Source organism: Lycium ferocissimum, chromosome 7 (assembly GCF_029784015.1).
Source record: "Lycium ferocissimum isolate CSIRO_LF1 chromosome 7, AGI_CSIRO_Lferr_CH_V1, whole genome shotgun sequence".
NCBI lineage: Eukaryota > Viridiplantae > Streptophyta > Magnoliopsida > Solanales > Solanaceae > Lycium > Lycium ferocissimum.
In genome coordinates this window covers 34,212,113-34,226,849 of record NC_081348.1, presented here as the reverse complement: position 1 = coordinate 34,226,849, position 14,737 = coordinate 34,212,113, and the positions used below count along the sequence as shown (strand labels likewise).

At 34.1% G+C, this 14,737-nt stretch overlaps 2 protein-coding genes across 3 annotated transcripts; one reads left to right on the top strand and one right to left on the bottom strand.

Moving 5' to 3' along the window:
* The first annotated feature begins 1,738 nt into the window (after window positions 1–1,738).
* On the top strand, window positions 1,739–5,308 carry LOC132064557 (uncharacterized). The gene is made up of 2 exons (XM_059457575.1): window positions 1,739–2,026; window positions 4,737–5,308. The coding sequence occupies exons 1-2, from the start codon at window positions 1,941–1,943 to the stop codon at window positions 4,843–4,845; spliced, it is 195 nt and encodes a 64-aa protein (XP_059313558.1). The 5' UTR covers window positions 1,739–1,940; the 3' UTR covers window positions 4,846–5,308.
* Window positions 5,309–5,826: 518 nt separating this feature from the next.
* LOC132064556 (probable magnesium transporter NIPA4) lies at window positions 5,827–11,531 on the bottom strand. 2 transcript variants are annotated; one of them, XM_059457573.1, is made up of 9 exons: window positions 10,969–11,531; window positions 9,514–9,570; window positions 8,521–8,611; window positions 8,284–8,444; window positions 8,075–8,202; window positions 7,827–7,964; window positions 6,760–6,852; window positions 6,234–6,339; window positions 5,827–6,136 (listed from the first exon to the last, which is right to left on the bottom strand). In XM_059457573.1, exons 1-9 carry the CDS (start codon window positions 11,141–11,143, stop codon window positions 6,033–6,035), a joined length of 1,053 nt encoding a protein of 350 aa, XP_059313556.1. In that variant the 5' UTR covers window positions 11,144–11,531; the 3' UTR covers window positions 5,827–6,032. The 2 variants fall into 2 exon arrangements, with proteins under 2 accessions (XP_059313556.1, XP_059313557.1); XM_059457574.1 differs by lacking the exon at window positions 6,760–6,852.
* Window positions 11,532–14,737: the final 3,206 nt, after the last annotated feature.

Sequence of the window (14,737 nt, the reverse complement as noted above, 5' to 3'; positions counted from 1 at the left end):
GGGCAATTCGAACGAATGCCCCTATTTTGGGGTGGTCTTTAATTTTTTCTCTTCGGCACTTTAACTAACAAAAAAAAATGATTGAAAATTAGCCCTGACATCGGGAAAAAAAAAACCTACCCTTATTATGACCTATTTCGCAAGGCAAAGTTTAATAGTTACATGGAAACTTTGCCATAACTTATGTAGTCCAACTTTGCTAGACAAGTACCGTAGAAATTAAGTTATCCTAAATGATAAATTCATTTCTAAAAACCTTATTCCAGACAAGGCAAAGTTTCTATAAACTTATACCGAGCGAATAGTTATTACACAACTTACGTCGGATAACTTCATTTCTACATAACCTATGCCTGTGTTTTTTTTTTTTTTTCCAACTTTGCTAGATTGAACCTTTAATCTCTAATTTCAGGGAAAGGGCACCAAATAATAATCGTACTTTTGCCCACAAATTTTCATTAAATGAGAAGTAGAGTGGACAAAATTAAAGTTTCCAAACATTCTTCGGAGAAAAAAACTTAAAGACTAGTGATTGAGCCTACATTATGAAGCGGATCCGTGCAAAAAATTGGGTTCGATCCCCAGCAGAATCAAAATAATAATAACAAGGCATAGGTCCTATGCCTTTTCGGGCGAAATTACATGGAATCTATGCCTTGTCCGGCAAAGGTTCGTGGAAATGAAGTTTTGTCTTAATTTCGCAACTGTGCCTATAGCCATAGGTTCTATGTAGTTTTATAGAAACCTTTGCCGTGTCAGGCATAGTTTCTATGTAACTACATAGCGAATCGGCATAGTTTCATATGAACTTATGCCTATAGGCATAGGTTCTATGTAGTTTCATAGAAACCTTTACCGTGTGCGGCATAGTTTCTATGTAACTACATAGCGAATAGGCATAGTTTCATATGAACTTATGCATTGCGCAATTTATTTATTTTACTGAGCGGGAGTTTGAACCCAGAACCTCGGGGTATTTTGGCCACCATTTTAAGCAAAGGACAAAAATTAAAGACCAGCAATTTGAGGGACAAAAATTAAAGACCAGTGCCTTTGAAGGACAATCGTGCAAATTGCCCAAAATCTCTAGTGCGAAAAGGGAGTTTTAGCCCACAAATTTTCATTAAATGAGAAGTAGGGCCAAAAATTAAAGACCAACGAAATGAGGGACAATAATTAAAGACCGGTACGTATGAAGAACAATCCGCGGAATTTTTTGTCAACTAAACACCAGCTTAATAAGGGGCACTTCGCAGGAATGCCCCTTATTCGGGGTGGTCTTTAATTTTTGTCCCTCAAATTGCTGGTCTTTAATTTTTGTCCTTCACCTAGAATATCCTGAGGTTCTGGGTTCGAACGCCGGCTCAAGTATAAAAATAAAAAAAAATCGCAAGGCAAGGCTTTTGGAAAATTCTGTCTTATGCAGCAGAAGTCGCCTTAAGGCATAACTAAAGTTCTGCCGGATCCAGCAGAGGTTGCCTTATAAGACAGACTTATAGTTATGCCTTAAAGGCAACCTATGCCGCATAAGACAGACTTTTCCCAAAGCCTTGCCTTGCGAAATTATTATTTTTTTGACTGAGCGGAGGTTCAAATCCAGAATCTTAGAATATTTTCGACCACTTTTTTAAACGAAGGACAAAAATTAAAGACCAGCAATTTGAGGGACAAAAATTAAAGACCACCCCAAAGAAGGCCAATCCGCGTAAAGAAAATGCTTAATTTTAATCACGGGAAGCACAAATCTAGAATGAGCCCCGAATAGAGCCTTACGTATATATATGCGTAGTCGGCCACCACTTCCCCGAAACTCAATTCAACGCATTGAAAATTGAAACATCAAGAATCTGATACCCCCTTTACATGCTTCCATTTTTGAAGATTCTTTTTAGAAAGTAAGACTTCTTGAAACCCCCAGAAAGAGATTAAAGAAAGAAGATATGGCACAGCCGAGTAAAGAGCCATGTAAGAAACAGGCTTGTGATATTCAGGCTTGTCTTTCCAAGAACAATTTCCTTTCTCAAAGGTCTCTTTTTCCTTGACAAATACCTTTATTTATATCTATTTTTGCTGTCTTATTGTTATGCTTATGTCAGTGCTTATTGTGGTTGGAGCTCATCTTTTATGGTTCTGGAAATTCAAGTTGGTGTATGAGTATGTCAGGAATATGGGTATATGGGGGCGGAGCTAGGTAGCCTCATTGATGAAAAATTATATTGTATATACAGGGTTAAAATTATTATATTATGTATATATAGCAGATGTTAACTCCCTTGGATTCTTCGTGTCTTTACTTCTTCATATATTTGAACCCCTAGATAAAAATTCTGGCTCCGCCACTTGTTATATCAACAACAATAACATTCCCAGTGTGATCCCACAAGTGAGGACTGGGTAGGGTAGTATGTCTGCTGACCTTACCCTACTTTGTGGGGTGAGGGGCTGTTTCCAATAAACGGTTGTACCAATATGCATAAACCTATAAAGCCCTGCAACGGCTGTGAAATGAATTTCCTTTTTTTTTTCTCCACAACTTCATTAAACAAATTCTCAAATGTCTATTTCGCTTTTTTAAAGCCAGTATATAGTAATATCATTGGGGACCTTTTAGTTTATTTTAGAGATTTTTATGTTAGTAGAAAATGTAGAGAAGAGCTTCTAATTTGCCTTGGACAAATCGTTGAGGGTTGGAATGGAACAGGTCCAAATGGATATTGAGGATTTATATAAGTGAGATTATGGTCTTAGTAGTTGTTATATAGATATTTTTTGGGTGTTGGGAAAGCAGGTAGAGAAAAACTTATATTTGTTTGATGCTCTAGCAAAATAAACTTATTGAGAGGTGAAAAGTCATACTCCCCTTTGTCCGAATTGATACACTTTCCTATTTAGTCTGTCCCAACAAAGAATGATACATTTCTATATTTAGAGATAATTTAACTTAAAATTTTCTCTTTTACCCTTAATGAAATGATTTAAAGCCACACAAATATCTATGACTTGTTTTAGACCACAAGTCTTCCTTTCTTTCTTAAACTTCGTGTCTAGTCAAAGTATATCACATAAATTGGGACGAAGGGATTATTTTTTTTATTTTTTTTTTGTAACATTAAAAAAGAAAGCCATATTAGTTGTTTTTGCATAGTTCTCTAGTCCTAGAGAGAGTTGCTTTTGAGGTAGCTGTGTGTGTGATCAATAAGGTTCCTGTAAAGTTAACTTTGCATACTGTAGCTGAACTGCCATTGCCCTCCTACCGGAAATGGACAATAATCGTGTGTTTGTGGAACTTCAGAAACATACTGGATATTGTGTTCAAAATCAGGAAGAAGTTGCTATGAAAAAACTTCCGCTTTTTTGTATGAGGAGATGTGCAGCATTAAGTTTAAAAAGGATCACCTTAAACAGTCTAACCCTTAGGCGATGCAAGATTAGTTGTTATATAGCCCACTATTAACTTAACTTAGATGATAATTAGAAGTGATGTTAAGCTGCCCTTTATTGGATCTATCCCAAAATGAGCAGATGTTTCAGCTCCATTTGTTAGGCATGAAGGCTGTCTAGATATCTACAGTTGATCAATTTTCAGTAAAATGGTGAATCCTATATTTTCTTGTTCTCACTGTTCTTTGGTTGCCAAGAAATCAAGGGAGATAGACAATCTTTTACACACATTCTCAGATCGAAGTACTCCTTTAATTCATTTCTTGAATTGTATTAAGAGAGTCTGTTTTTATGAAGTAAATAGATTTGCTGGAACATCAAGAAGATGCAGAATTGCAAAAGTGACAAGAATGAATTTGTTAGCTTCAATACATGAGATTTAGACTAGGGAGTTTACAAAATCCAAAAAGGGGTCAATGCTATTTACAAAAGAGAGTTTTACACCAGCTAAATAGACTGATAAGACACCTAGCCTTCAAGAGTAATTTGGAATTGAGATACCATTAAAACATCTACAATTTCTTTTTGTCCAACTACACCAAAACATACTAGCGGGTACCATTCTCCAGATATTCTTGATGGTGAACTGAAATAGAGGACAACATATCGATAATGTGACTACAAGTTCCTAGTCTGCGAACTAATTGACAAAACCTGACAATAGATGTCATTTCTTATGCTAGTTGCTTCATCGTCTGATGCTTCTTCTATGGCAGGTCCTGGAAAATTTTCTAACAGTACTCTACGTCTAGACACATCAGGTCTGTATCTGTCAGTAGTCCTTTTAGTTGGTTTAGAAATTTATTTGTTAGTAGAAAATGCAGAGAACCTCTGTTTTAATCAAAAGAAAATTGTAGGGAACCTCCGGTGTTTGAGAACCTTTTATTTACCTATTAAACCGAAAAAACTGAGTATTTCAATGAAAAGAGTCTAACTAGAACAGAAAATATATTAAGGATTCATATAGGTGGCTCCCAGATCCGAACTAGTTTGGAATTAAAAGGTTGTTGCTGTACTCTACATCTGGGCATGCTGCCTCTCTAATTCAATATTATAATTGTAGCTAATAGATCCATAGACACTGCAATACTTCTATGAATTCCATCCTAGGCACATGTCATCCCTTAGTACTTTTTTAAAGTTTAAAGTATGTTTAAGTGCATGCTTATTTGGTGAGCTAGAGGCAGTAGTTTGTAGATTCCCGAGGACGAGTTATAAACTACTAACTCAACCCGATTACAAAGTTATTGTGGAATATTTTTACTGACTATTGCCTATTTTGCCTGTGTTGATAGGTGTGTAAAGGTCATCGAAGCATTGAAATATTGTTGTGAGCAATGTGAATACAAGTCAACACATTGTGCTTCTGTATCTGGTCTGCTAAAGCAAATACAGAAAAAATAGAGTTTAATGGCTTCACTTGGCAGAAGACCTCGGATCTTGGTTATTCTCTGTAGCACAGGAGCCAAAGTGAGTTGCATTTCAGAAGATCTGAGAACCGAACATCTTGTTATTTTGGAAGTTTTTAATGCAATCAAGAAAGTTGGATCGTTGCTTGAAGTGATCATATCAGATATTCATTTTGTTCATGGATATGTAAATCCAATAGAAATCCGATTTTAGAAGTTGTTAATGGCATATGGATGCATTTCGGTAATATGTCATAGGGATCATGGCATTGAACCTCAATATGTCATAAGTCTGAATATTTAATTAATTTCATTAGCAAATAAATACTTGTGTTATAGGCAAGCTAAACTCGGTTAGACTGTATTGTCTCATTTTAACCAGCTTGTATTGACAAATGGAACAAGAAGGCTCGTCTTGGGCATCATATACTTTCAGAATTTACAGTATTGAATTTCAATATTTGAAATATTGGTTTGATAGTCTTTCAAGGGAAGTATTGATTTTCACCCACGAATCTTTAACTGCCACACAAAAACAAAAAATCAAGTATAAAATATGTCCACACACGACTGGGCAAGTTTGGTTATTAGCAGATTTGATGCTTAGAGTCCATTTTGGTTCCATTTTTATTAAATAGGTTCAAGGGGTCCGGACCTTATTTTGCTTATTTTAGCCCTCCAATTTAAAAGCAATAACCAGATCAACGAGGACCATTCTAATGGGTCTGCATGCTCATGCTAAAGTGGAAATGTTTGCATTCTTGTGATTTTTTTTTTTTTTTTTTTTTTTGGGGCTAATTCGTTTGATTTCTTACAATAAGGATTGCTGAATGATAAAAACAGCCGTTGCTTTTCCAGGTATAATTGTAACTCTACACTAGCACACTGCCCTTGAGTAAATTACTTGCTGGCTGGCCTGAGTGTAATCAACTATAGGCAGTGCATAGCTTCTGCAGATTTCATAGCTTTAAGAACGGGTTGAAATGCTCTTCCTTGTTACTCTCACTGACATATAACAAAAACAGTCCAATAGAATACAATTGGTGTGTGATCTCTTCTTGGAAGAAGAAGAGGAACAGATGAGGGAATTGTGCAGCTGAATTTGGGTGGTTAAAATGATTTCCTCGACCAGGGTGAAAAGAAAGAGAGGAAAAAGAAAAAAGAGGAATACAAATTATCACACTATGATCTCAAAGAATCTTGTCGCTTCAAAGGAATACCTTCCTGTCCAAAACCATCCTCCTCATCGGTGTGCTTGGGGAGTCGCACAGGTAGCGTCGGGGGACCTGTATTGGATTCCATAATTGAGAGTCTGTTACTTAGAAACTACTAACCTGTACAAGAATACCAACTTAAAATTCAAAGAAACACTGAATAGCTTACCATCAACCATGTCTTTGGTTTTGTGAAGAAGGAAAGTCCCAGAAAGAATAGTCACAAACCCACACAATTCTGTTACTATTTGTGTTGGATTTTGCCTGTCCCAATCCTGTTCACACAAGCAATAAGAAGAATAAGGAAATTTGAAGCATATCCTGAGAATTAAATAAGGATTCTAAATTTAAAAACAAAAGCAAGCCGATTGCTCAGGGCCTCAAGCACTAGAAAAATGCATCGGCCTCCTGCATTCAACATATGGAATACCAGATAATCTGATAAATGGTTTGCCAATTGGGTATGTTAATCGCAATGCTTAATCCAGGTGTATAGTTTCTCAAAAAGAACGAATTAGAAAACTTGACCATATTTTAAGACTCCCAATTGGAGGAAAGCATAGGATTCATATCGTACTTCAGAGTAATAGATTGGCCAGAACAGAAAACCAATTCATAATGAAACAACCAGGACAAGCAGGAGAAACTTAATATGTCACTTATATTTTGCAGCGTGCACGACTGAGAGGAGTTACCTTGAACATGATGACACTGGCCAAAATTGTTAAAGAAGTAAACATGACATAGTATATCGGTGAGACAACAGCTGTATTGAATGTGTCAAGGGCCTGCATTGACAATTCACCAAAAGAGGAGGGTGAGGAATATCACAGATGACAACAGGGTAAATATCATTTGCATGTGAACAATCAATAGCTTCAATGTTGCTTTATTTTGGGGAAGATGATTGCTTCATGTGTGGAAGCATAGTTGAATCTGATCCTAATGCACTAGCTGATATACCAAAAAACCTAAACTCTAGCCTTACTAAACTCTGTTCATGTTTGAGTTAATGTTGAATTTAAGCATCAAATAAATAGATTTGATGTTTGCACAATTGATTATCCTTCTCGAAAGCAAATATTTGAAGTGGGCTACAATTTACTGGTTTTCGGTATAACTCATGCATCAGTGTACAAGCCAATGCATATGAACTAACATGAATATCTATTCTCTAATAAGATTATTGAGGCACCCTCATTGTATTGTATATTTCTGTCTTTGCATTTATTTCTTATTATGAATTTTGACATTTGAATTTCACGTTAAATGTAGAAGTAATTGACTTGCTCATTTTCCTTCGACAGTTTGCCTTTAGCCCAAGCTTCATCATAGAAGTAAGATCTCAATCCAAAGTGAGCACAATCCTAACCTATATTATCATTCTTAGATCACAAGACATTCCTAAAGAAGGTAAAAGTACACCTAACTTTGAGCTAATACTTAAAAAAAAACAATTATAAGGTGCAAAGTTAACTAAGGAAACAATCATAAAGTACAATGTTGATAAGTCATAAATCATATAGAGTTGTGAAATGATTTCTTATTACAGCAGAGGGGTGATATTTTCCTTTATGAAAAAGAAACAGATTAGCACTCTAATTGCTTATATTCATTTCAGCAATGAACCAATAATGTCTGACCCCACCCTCTTCTCCCACACGTAACTATATGTTCCAAGAGCAAGTAGGGACTGCAGCATGCAGAAGTACTGGAAGAATTTTGGCGAGAAACAAGGAGATAAAAAGATAACAACTCTCACCTTATTTAAGTAATTCATTTGGGTGATAATGCAGACAATGACAATCATAGTAAACGCCCAAGTCTGTGGATATATTAACTGATTCATTCCTGATAATGTCAACTTCAAAGCAATGCCAATTGCTTTCACACTCATAACCTGTTATACCACAGCTGAAATTTCTATTAGAAAATACACACGTGGAAATCAGAAAACTCAAAAGGAACATTATTCAGATAGGACAAAATCAGATAGTTACAGTCACATACCGATAAAGAACCTACTAGCGAGCAAACTCCAATATAAAACATAATGTGTGTCTGCCCATATTGTGGAAGATAGTGAAATATAAGAACTAGGGAAGTTGTTACCACCAAAGCGGCATAGAAGAGAAAAGCTGCAGGAGAATCACTTAGGAGATTAGTTTAAAGAAAAAACAAGCAGCTAACATCATAAACCATATGAAACAAGAGACTACCTGGCTCAGTAGCAAGATCCCACACTTCTGTCACAGATTCAATCTCACGTTCTTGTGGAGCATGCAACACTATTGTGATGGAACCAACAACACATAAAGCACAACCTAAAATTCCAAAGGTATGTAGCCTCTCCCGCAAAATAATGTGTGCAAGGACGGCACTGCAATTTACGACATCATCAATACTCAAGATTATAAAAGTCAAAATTTGAACTAGCTATGAAAATTACACAATACCTTATTATAATACTGAGAGCACCAAGAGGAGTCACCAGAATGGCAGGGGCAAATGCATAAGCCGCAAAATTAGCAACCTCTCCAACAATCACTGTTGGAATAGCAGCTAAATGTTAGAAGCCTATCTTCAACAGGATTAAACACAGTTCAGATAAGATGAAGAGAAAAACGAACAGCTAAAAATATCAAAAGAAGAATAACATTTGCACGCTAGACAGGATAAATGTGCAACAATTTTCACGGCTCCACAAAATATCTTTAACAAAGCATAAAAAACAACGGGAAACAAGGTGCAACGAACACGTGATGAAAACCTAACTTTCTACTATAGTTTTCCTTGGTTTTTTTCTTTTTTTTTTTTTCCTCTTCCTCTTTTTTTTTTTTTTTTTTTTTCCTCTTCCTATTTTTTTTTTTTTTTTTTTTTTTTTTTTTTTTGGGGAAGAATGGATACAGTCACACTTTTTAACCTGAGTCCGAAATTCAGTTTAGTGAGAAAGCCATTAATTAAACCTAGCTCAGCTAGAAATTAACCAAGTAGATGGGAAGGGGAGCACACCTTGCAATTAGTCAATTACACATCATGAGCATATAAATGGCACTTCTAATTAATCATTTTCAAAAGAGTTTTGACCGATGACCAAGTAAAGAGAAGCCATGGAGTTCCCACATAAAGGACTGCTATACAGACAACTAAAAGCATCTTTATAAATTAAGGTCATGCCTTAAAGGCTAAAACAACCATGAGAACACAGCAAGTAAAACGGTAACCAACACCCAGGCCCACCAGATTTTGGTCCACTGAACTTCAAAAAAAAAATATATAATGTCTCTTAATTGTAATGAATATGCAACTTGAAGGAAAACGGCAATCCCAAGCTTGTGGCAAAAGGGGCTTGTTCCACTCTTTCTAATCTTAAGAAAAGGCGGGGTTAGAAGGACCATAACTGCACTGAGGTAATATATCACATGCAAGAATAGTAGTCCATAACTCACTTGTTATCATGCCCACCCACCAGAGTGGCTCAAAAAGATATGAGTATCCTCCAACTCCTGTAAAATATATCAATGTCAAGTCACAAAAAAGTAATATAAGACCATTGTGAATTGTAAACCAAATTGGGTAAACAGCTTTTAAATCATAAATCTGGAAACATATAAATCATATCTTAGATTCTTATATCAGTTCTACGCTAGCAGTTAACCTAACACAACCCTCCTTTAATAGAAACATATAAATCTGGAAAAACTATTGACTGGCAAATGAAAGAATGAACATCACGTGTCAAAACTTTTAAATCACAAGTTAAAGACTATTTAACACTAAACGTTCCACTATTATGATTCGAAGAAGAAAGGTAATATACAATCATTCAAACAAATGTTGTACCACTGGCACCAAGAAACTATTGTAGTAAAATCAAACAAATGCAAGGAATATCAGCAGTATTTTACATATGGATCAGACCATCCACATCAGGCTAGACTGCATCCACAAATCTTAAAAAGATCATTAAGTTTTTCATTTGTAACAATGAGATTTCTCCTACCGTTTCATCTTTAATGACAACCAAGACCTAACAGCATAGTACAGAAAAATACAATGAGAATCACGGCCAGAGTAGCAAAGATGCTGTTATCCGAAGAGGCTAACATCATTCCTCAATGCCATAGTTGAATCATCGAGTAAACTCTCAGTACTTTGGTGCCTAGAAACCACAAAGCAACAACTTTTTATTAGGATTAATGCTTCGCAAATAGGTTTCTTGCTAGAACCTAGAACTAAATGAACAATTAGGTACTAGTGTACAACTCTGAACGATTTCCAACACAAGGCAAAGTCCAGAGAAAAATATCCATTTACAAAATGGCTCTTGTCACTTAGTTAAACAATGGCACTTTTTCACTTTCACTATCTTACTAGCATATGACACATCTAAAGTTAAATTACTTAAAATACGCTTGGTTATGGTTTAACTTCCAGCTGATTAGTTTGATTTAGCAAAGTGGATATTTAGCTAGGCAAATGACACTTACAGCCACATCCAGTACTTCATCAGTCAAATTCAGGACTCACGTATGCTTACAATCCTCATACCGCATTATACTTCAACACTCTTCTAATCTACCAATATATCCATAAACACCCGCTAAATATGACCGTTGGTTATGATCTCCCCATACTTGATAAAATATTAATCAACTATGCCCATTCTCAATTCGGGCCCATTCTATTACAGTCCTTGATAACAATATCTAAAAATGTCACTATACTTGCCACATCTACATGATACCTCAAGATCTCAGCAAAAAGAACACCATTACATCTTTACCAACAATGCTAATCATTCATGAGATCAACTTAACACATCAGAACATACAAACTAAACACACTAGTAAATTAAACATAAAACAAAGTACTTCACATTTCAAAAAATGAATAATTCTTACCAGCCCTGACACCAGAAGCACCAGCTTTCTTTAACCCTTTTTTCTTAACAATGAAGCTAGCACCAATAAAGATACTTGAGGACAATGCAAGAACTAATCCTTTAATATTATCAGATGACATCCCTTTATACACATCTTTCCAGCTCTGACTACTACCCACAATCTCTGAAGCCATCAAACCACCCAAATCAAGAACCAAAAAAAAAAATCTTTAAACCCTAAACTTCACTACTCCATCATACCCACACAATTAAATTAATCACTGCAAATGGCAAAATGGAGGGTACACATACACTGCAATAAAAGTGCAGTGTATGATTTGTGGAATGGAAATGGGAAAGCCAAGAACTGAAAAGGGGAAAGTGGGAATTGAAGATCTGTCGGTGAAAAAAAAATGAGAAGCAGAGAATGAAGATGAAGTGTGGGTGTAAACAGCTGGGAAATTTTTTACGGGTTAAGTGAAATAGGAGTAATATAGTTTGGTAGATCGGGGGGAGAAGGAATATATAAAGTTTACCAGAATTAGGACTCTTCTCCGACTCGCCTTGATCTTTTGCTTCTTTTTTTTTTTCCCCTTAACTATGAGTGTGTATTTCTCTAATAAATGTATATTACTTTGGGTGTTACATTTTATGTGAGTTATTTAACTCTATAGAGGTTAAGACGTGGATTCTAATAAGAGGGTGTTTGGCTAAGTTAATAAGCTAATCAAATTAATTTATATTTTGTTTTGGTTTATTTATGTATTTGATTAAAACTAAATGTGTTTATAAATCAAGTGTTCATAACTGAAATCAGCTAAAAGAGATAAGTTGATCAACCTTTAGTTTATGATTTTGCATTTTATAAATATTTTTGGTTTGATGAAATATTGTACGATTTTATGTTTAATATATTTTGTAACCTTCGAGATACTTCTCCTAAAACATGACTTTTAATTATTTCGATTGTATTTTCATAATTCATCTATTTTTATAGAAAATACTTTTTATATATAATTTTGTAAGTAGTTTTAATAATATTACAATTGTTTTAACAGATAAGTATATGAATTGATTGAAATGGAACTCTCAAGGAAATAGATGTGTGACTGGAGATAAAAGTAAGAACCGGGAGATTTCAAGTTTAGATCACCGATATTACAACTTTTAGTATTAATGTGTTTGTTCGAACATCGGTAACAAATAAGTTTAAAATAAATGGGAGAATGGTTTCATTTAAGACTTGCAAGAAAAACCAATAAGCTTCATGTCATATATATATTAATTAACTTATTTATAAGAAGGAAGGAAGAAAAACCTCACAATTACTTACACTTTCTAGTTTCTACCTTGTCTAGGCTATTTGATAGTGGACACAGCGGGATAATTAAGTAAATCTAAATAACCCATTAAAAAGTAAGAGCTTCTCATACATACTCACTCAATAAAGAAGAAAATATTTATCCAATACCATTCTTATACTACTATTTTATACGGCGTGTAAAGATTCAAATAGCAATTGCTGACCTCGGAGCTACACTTGTAACGTGTCAATCTTAGTAATGTCATTTTTGTAAGTCATTGTTGAATATTGTCGATATTTGATGTAAGTAAAAATCATTATTATATATTCTTATAAGAGCGAAGTAAAATATGCAGATTTTATGACAAAATAAATACTACAACGTGAAGAAAATTTGTTAATTTGTGAATATGTGCCAAACAGAATGAGGCTTATTCCCCTGACTAATTATTTGCATACTATTTAGAAAGGTATTAACTTTATTTAGCATGTTCCATTTACCAAAAAAAAATTGGTGCCCCAAACCCATACCACATCACCATAAAAAAAAGTATTGAGTAAAATAAAATGATGATTATTGTTAAATACGACGAAGAAAAAAGTGAATGATTGCATGTTTGGTTTTTCGCTCTACTCGTGCTTGTTTTGTTTCTAGGTTCTATCACAGTTCTATAAGAGAATTCTCAAACACTCTTCAATAATTTTGCTTGTTTTCTTAGTTGACTTTTTGGAATTATATAAAATTATTGTTAAATCTTCATAATTAATCTCTTTGTGTTTGTTCCCGAAAGATAAATCAAAGACATGTTTGACATGCATTCAGCTAGGTGATATGTTTTTTTTTTCTCAATTTCATTAAATTCAAGTTTTATACACAATTTTTTCTTTAGAATTAAATGACAAAAAAAAAAAAAGATATTCAGCTTTATTTAGAATTAACCTTTATTTTAGTTAATGTTTCGGTTATTCATGTAGTCTCCCCTCAGTTAAGATCTAAAATACCAAAAAGAAAATCAAATGATAAGCTTGAAAATGAAGGCCATTATATAAATAGGAACTTGGCATAAAGAAAGTAGTTTGGAAGCATATGAATATGATTTGTACAATAGTGGGTAAAAAGGGTGAAAAATGGGTCGAATGAACTACTAGTGTGTTTTTGTCTTCTATAAGAAAAAGAGGGATAACTTACAAGACATTTTGAAAGCGTGTGATGTATTGTTGGAATTCATAGAAGACGTGTTCAAAATTTACTAGAATTGTGGACAATGTATAATTTTTTATTGTACATGTTGTGCGGGTTGTAGGGACATGAAAACATAGAGTTTGTCATGTATGACTATCATTACGTGTGTTTATAGCCAATTGTCCATTTGAATGCTATAATGATTCGGAAAGTTGGCGCTTATGGCTATATTTTGTTTGGTTATATTTCCATTTTAAACAATGTTGGTATAATTTATATTAGACTATCGATAATACTATTTTATATCACATCCGACACAAGATAACACTTGAAGGATTTACTATATCGAGACAAAACAAGTAGAACGAAAAAGTTCCTATACTAAAGCCCCTTCAATAGTAAAATCAAAACAAATGAATTTAAAACCAACTTGTATTTAGCTACACCCCATACATCAAGTTTTTTGAAGTAACGAACCAAACAAATGATAAGTACTAAATCATTTGAAACTTTATCACTATATATTTTACATTTCATTCGTTGTAACTTCGATGTTATTTTGTCTGTAAACATGAAGTATTTATACATTGCAAAAGAAAAATAATTTACAATTAGTTCACAAAGTTTGGAGGTAACTATAGTCGACCGACTGGCAAAGTTATATTATATCAGTGTGCACAAAATTAATCTACAACGAATTTGGCATAATCTACAATTTCGTTTATCCTCAAATTATATATAAAAAAAAAAAATCATATTTCTTAGTAGTGTTCATGATCTCACTGAATTACAAGCCGACTTGATCGTGTCTCTGTTCTTAACATGATATATGTCAACTACAATAAAGTGCATTTTGATGTAAAATAGTAGAATATTTTACCTTTTTTGTCAAAGATGCTCGTTCGTATAACAAATTGCATTGTTCGAGTTTTTTTTTTTTTTTTTTAATTTTTATACATTACATCCTTTTAAGTTACTGGCACCATTATTAACACTCGGAGTTTAGTAGTGGAAGTTTTTCACATAATACGGATGCGTTCAATTCTCATTAGTACACAATTCAATACTTAATTTTGACCACGTTTAGAATTTAAAATTGATATATAATACTTTACTTTTAACCTTTTCATGTGATGGTAGAGCTAATTATCAAACAACACATAAATTTCAGGTTCAACGCCAAAAAATGTTTGGTACAAAGGAAAACTTTTTTTGAAAAAGTTCTTTCAATTTTTTCATATTTTGGTGACACCTCTCACCCTACTACCCTCACCCCAAATCCACCTTATAGTGTTTTCCTAA